This window comes from Gossypium arboreum, chromosome 5, assembly GCF_025698485.1.
Source record: "Gossypium arboreum isolate Shixiya-1 chromosome 5, ASM2569848v2, whole genome shotgun sequence".
Taxonomy (NCBI): domain Eukaryota; kingdom Viridiplantae; phylum Streptophyta; class Magnoliopsida; order Malvales; family Malvaceae; genus Gossypium; species Gossypium arboreum.
Genome location: NC_069074.1, coordinates 8,993,816 through 8,999,826, shown reverse-complemented (window position 1 = coordinate 8,999,826; position 6,011 = coordinate 8,993,816). Strand labels below are relative to the sequence as shown.

Below are 6,011 nucleotides of genomic sequence, written 5' to 3'. Positions count from 1 at the left end.
TACAAACCTATTTTCGTGTTAGTGATGTTAATGTTTGAAAGTAATACACTGACATTGACTTCATCAATTAGGTAGATGTCTATGTATTTTTTTTCATTGTGAATTACGAAGTTGAGTAGAAGCTTATTTTAGTTTTTATATAATGTATAATAAGGCTTTTATAGCTTAATTTAATTTTTATTTTTTCAATTTAAGAAAATTTGATCATCAACCTTTTATTTTAAGTCAAAGTAAAATAAAATTTTATTAAATTTTAATGGCTTTATTAAAAAGTGCATCAAATAATGATGTGGTAATTGATGGGTATTTTATTGGTATTGTGACACTACTTTATTATGTATGCAATATTAACACAACTTTAAAACATAAATAATTTAAAAATAAAATCATTAAATTATAAAAAGATTTATGAAATTTTTTTAAAAGAACTCTTCAAAACTTTTAAGAAATAAACAACAGATACATAAAAATAATAAAAATATTTTTTCCAAAACTTCAATATATATTTTTCTTAAAATTCTAAAAAATTTAAAATTCAAAATTATATGAATAAAAATCTTCAAATTTTAATGATTTGTTTATAATAAAATTAAAATATACGTACAACCACAAAAAAAGCTTTTTAAGTTTTCAATAAGAATTTCTTAAAATTTTAAAGTTATATAAAAATCTATAAATGGAAAAGGAAATTTAAAAATTCTTAAAATATTCAAAAATTCGAAATTTATGTATAAAATAAAAAAAACCTTCAAAATAGAAAAACGAATAAACGTCAATTTTATCACTTCTAATATATTTTTATGAAAACATGATAAAAAAACTGCAAATAATCGTTAATATATTTTAATACTACTTACGCAATGAAGTTATCTTTATTTTCTATCTTATTTTGATTTTTACAGTTTTTGTTTGTCATAAACTTTTGCACACTTTAAAAAAATTTAAATTTTAAAATTCTTTTGTATTTCTATTTTAGATTGTTTACTGAAAATGTGAAAAAAATATTTTTAATATTTAAAATTTTTAAAAAATATTTTTAATATTTAAATATTCAAAGAGATTTCTTCAAAATTTTGGAATTTTTGGTTTTATAATATTATAACTTTTATAATTTTTAAATTATTTGTTGGCATTGATTTTTTCATAGATGTGTAAAAAATAGAGCTAAATTTACCATTATTATATAAATTACCCAAATAAGTATAATACAAAGAGACTAATTTACTTAATTTCTAAATCTATTATTATATAAATCACCAAAATAAGTATAATATAAAGATACTAATTTACTCAATTTCTAAGTAAAGAGACTAATATGTATTTTTTTTTTAAGTAAAGAGGGTAATATGCAACTTAAAAATCTATTGTTCTTTTACCATTAAATTTTTATTGACACGCACTCAACTCACCGAATTCGATAAACTCATTCGATCCAATTTGATTTCAATCGAAAAGTCAACAGGTCAAATTCGATTGAAGTTACAACCCAAGGAATTCAAGAGAAAATGCAAACAATCCCCTTACATATGCCTTAACTATCACGCTATGTGAACGAAGCAGGTGTCCACACGATGACAAAAGGGCACAAAAAGAAAAATAAGGCAGGCCAACTATTTAAAGAGGAGAAGCGGAGAGAGGATTAAATATGTTCATATTCTGCACAGCTCAGGCAAAAACTGTCACATACAGACTAACTCACCTCTTCAAGTAGCATGGCACCTCCACTAAATAAACAACCCAGGCTCCCGAAGTTGACGTAAGGCACCGATAACCTCTAGTAGTAGGCATGATCAACAACATCCACACGGAAAAAGCCCATTGCCATTCATTGTCAAATGAAAATATATCTTACTAGATATTCCTACTTTATTTCGAAGGCAATGAAGTGTGAACTTTGGTACATCAAATACTTCAGACATGCATGCAGAGGTGAAGCGAAAAAATCGAAAAACAAAACAAGCTCAAATACCTAATATGCCCCCCATTGCAGCCTGAGCCATTAAATCATCGCTCTACCAAAAGAAATGGAGAAATTAAGATGTTGTAGAACAAAAAAAGGATTTGATACAGACAGTATATCATATTTGGCAACTGAGCATTCCAAGACATTGTGTCAAGTCCAAAAAAAATACAGTAACCACATCCACATGACATTACTATGTTACTCCATATAAGTTTCTGTAACTGTTTTCGAACCCTTAAAGGGGAAGAACTTCAATCAATGGCAATGATGAGAAAACCAACCGATACATACATAAGAAAAACAGGATAGAGTGCAAGTGCTTTTCTCCTTGGATTCACAGCTGAACTCATGAAAGGATAGGCTGCCCATGAGCTCCAAGCCAATGTCACACTAACCACAATCATTTTGATTATCACATTGTCCTTCAACAAACAGATAAGGGCTCCTATATCCAGAGGGAATAAACAATAACCAAGAAGACTCAGACTCTGGAAGAAAATGATATGCCCACCCTGAAAAAATACCAAGCAAACAAACTTCAGCACAAATCATTCACTTAACATCTATGCACAGCATTTTAAACCAAAATTTCAAAATAGTGGCATTCAATCATAAGTTAAATGGGAATTCCCAAACCAGATATAACATTGACTAGATTTCAAAAGCTCGCACAAAGTCAAAATTTACTCTCTAAAGGAGAAAGGCCGTTACCAGTAGTAGAACATTCAATGTCAAGATTATAGCACCAGCTGCAAGCAGTGCAAATGCGACAGCAAATACCTCAGACTGGAACATTTTTTAAGAGGAGAAAAAGTTAGTACTGACTAACAAAAAAACCATTATAATTTTTATAAGAAACAAAATATAGGTTAATAATATAGCAGAGAAAAGGAAGGGCCTAAGTACAAGAGATGCCTCTTATACGGTGAAAATATGCATCACAGAAAGATGTACAATAATATCGTCATCAAATTAAAAGACTAGAAAGTAGAAAAGAAAAGGCAAGATTACAGGAGGAGAAATCACAAATATAATACAAGGTTATGCAAGATTGCCGGTAATCACAAAATACAATGAGATGATATCTCTTTAAAATAAAAGCAATATCATCATACATCCAAAGATATTTGCAAATAGACAATGCAGCACCTCAAGCTATCTTCAATTTTCGCTAGATTGATTTCAATTTTTATCAGTGAATGTTCTGGATCATTTCCATCTCTAAATGGAATGAGAACTTCAATTGCGTCAGAACCTTGCATCCTAAGGACAAAGTATCCAAGTCATCTAGCTCCTAGTCCATGATGGGAGAGTGCCAAAACTCTATGTAAAATCTATAATTTTGAAGGAGAGGTAATGATCAACAGAGAATGGCATTCCAAGATAACTAAACTTAAGAAAATAGCCAAGAACAGACATTACAAAAATAATAAGACCAGCTGAGAATAACAATATACAACCTACCGGAAAGAGGTATAAAACTATATATTGGCCCTAGTTCCAAATCTTAAGAAGTACAACTTTAGTTCAAGCCTAGAGTTGAATAAACCTTCAAAACACAACCCATAGGAAAGCTATCAAATATAACAGTAATTACAAACTAAGCCTTCTTCTTAGATAAGCAGTCTACTACATAGATCAAGTAATGGAGATAAATTTTAGAAAGAAAAGTCCAAGTTAATGAAAGGGGAAAAATAAATTATGGTGAAGATCTATCTAAATAGAGAATCCTTATCTCATTCCAATAGGAAAAATACGCATAGATCCGAATCCTTCATAAGAAATAGCGTCCTTGATCCATCCATGAAAGGGATAAATTTGATCCATTCAACCGACTTTTTTGTCCTATGAAAAAATAATTACAAATATTCGAAAAACAAAGTGCACAATGCTACTTTAGGGTAAAACAATTATTATAGAACAGAGTGTTACATTTTAGAGATTTGTTCGCTTTCTGTATCGTCATTTACTTATAACTCCTGAGGACTTTTTAAGTGATAAGCAAATAGAAGACAATCAGAAGGTTTCAAGATAAAACTAATTTCCCTTTAACTTAAATTAACATGATATGCAATACTCTTTTTTGCAAGATCCACAACAAGTTTAATAGATTTTAAAGATGACTGCCAGAATTAGTTTGATGTCCATCAAATCAATTAATCACAAATTAACAAACGCAGGAAGAAAAAAAGAAAGTAAATCGAAGTCAAACGTGAGAGCAAAACCTTTTTAACGGAGGCAGACCAAGAAAGCGTGAGTCCCAAGAAGACAATGAAGAAGAAAGGACCCCACAGATCCCAATCTCTCAACGCCTTTCCAGGATCTTCTCTGTAGGGGTTCGGAAACACCACCAGCTTCAAGTTACTAACGATCCTGGACAGATCTCTTTTCACGGTGTCCCAAACAGGCTCCGTTAGGGTGTTAGGCGGAGGACCGAACCCGGTGGCCACGATGCTGCTAGAGTTACCGACGGGGGGAGGAGGAGGAGGGGCAGCAGGGACAGACGGCACCTTATGATTGGACGATGATGAAGACTGCGGAGGCGGAGGAGGGATTTTGGACTGGATGAAGGGGGAAGAAGAGACCGGGATGGAGGCCCGAGGTGGGCTTGGAGGGCGGGCCGGGAGTACAGTGGCTGGACCGGATTGGACGCTGGCATTGATTAGATTCTCGATCTCGTCGATGTCCGATTGGGACGAGGGGTGAAGAGGTATCGTATCGCTATGCGAATTTGACATTTCTTCGTTTTCTTGAAACAAAGAAACGAATTTGCTTCTTTGTTTGTGGATAGAAAACGGATCTGACCTGAGTCAGGCGGAAGAGGAATTAATTAAAGACTGAGAAAGAGTGTGTATTTCGTTAGTTTGATTTTCTTTCTCTCGTTTTTCTTGTCTAGTTTTTTGTTTGCTGTCTCGCAGCTGATTTCCCAAAACGGCGCCGTTTGGGAGTTGACGCTCTCTACATACCGAGATCGAATAAACGTGGGAGGAGTACGACTGAAAACGTAGAAATGTCAGTGTTACTTAAGATTACAATTAGTTGGAAGTGGTATTTATCAATCTATACTCAATTCGTAAAAAGTAAAACATAAAAATTTTATTGTAAATGTATTAAAAGGTAAATTATATAAAATACGATATATTCTAAAAATAACATGAATATAATAAATATTGAATTTTTTAATATATTTCGTTTTACAGTTTATTTTAAGGCTTGTAATTATTTTTTTAACAATATTTTTTAATATTTAAATATGAATTCTCCTCTTAAAAATACAATATATCTTACTATTACATTCAATTAATTAAAATAATTTTTTTAAAACATAACAAAAAAATTATTAAAAATACAAAACAAATGGTATAAACTATATAAATTTTGTAGAGTTTGGACACATGCACATCAAAATTTTGTCTGATTAAGCACATGGCAGGCCAAAATGCATCCTATTCCCTTGTTAAGACATGCTTAAGACTAATTAACTAACAAAGTACAAAGGTTCTAGTGTGAGCTCCTTAATAATAGCTTATAGTGAACCATGACCTATTTTGCAAGTAGTAGGTCAAGTTATCAAATTGTTTACAATTTTATAATGCTTCAGTGCATTGTTGAATCTATATAACTATAAAGAAATTCAAAACATTAATTCTATTAGATAATAAATAATATTTTTAAATCATAAATTTTAATATAATGCTTCAGTGCGTTGTTGAATCTATATAACTATAAAGAAATTCAAAACATTAATTCTATTATATAATAAATAATATTTTTAAATCATAAATTTTAAAATTGACTTTATTTATCTTTTAAGATAAATCTCAAAACTATTCATAAATATTTGTTCAATGTGTAATATTATACATAAATTTTAATTTTGTATAATTTTATACATAAAATATTAATTTAATTCAATTTTAATAAATTATTAACATAATTATCATTATAATTTTATTTTAAACAGTGTTATCATTATAATTTCATTTTAAACATACATATTGCAATACAAATAATTAGATATATTTAATATAAAAATAATTTAATATAT

The 6,011-nt window shown here is 30.0% G+C and overlaps 1 protein-coding gene across 1 annotated transcript; it reads right to left on the bottom strand.

Annotated features, from left to right (window-relative positions):
• Window positions 1-2,041: 2,041 nt before the first annotated feature.
• LOC108453658 (protein YIP4b-like) lies at window positions 2,042-4,990 on the bottom strand. Its single transcript, XM_017751904.2, has 3 exons — window positions 4,189-4,990; window positions 2,675-2,749; window positions 2,042-2,475 (listed from the first exon to the last, which is right to left on the bottom strand). The coding sequence occupies exons 1-3, from the start codon at window positions 4,699-4,701 to the stop codon at window positions 2,215-2,217; spliced, it is 849 nt and encodes a 282-aa protein (XP_017607393.1). The 5' UTR covers window positions 4,702-4,990; the 3' UTR covers window positions 2,042-2,214.
• Window positions 4,991-6,011: the final 1,021 nt, after the last annotated feature.

Coding starts and splice junctions, on each gene's coding strand:
- LOC108453658 (XM_017751904.2), bottom strand. CDS start 4,701: ATGTCAAATTCGCATAGCGATACGATACCTCTTCACCCCTCGTCCCAA. Junction 2,750..4,188: donor GGTCTGCCTCCGTTAAAAAG/GTTTTGCTCTCA, acceptor AAAATGTTCCAG/TCTGAGGTATTTGCTGTCGC. Junction 2,476..2,674: donor CATTGAATGTTCTACTACTG/GTAACGGCCTTT, acceptor GTATTTTTTCAG/GGTGGGCATATCATTTTCTT.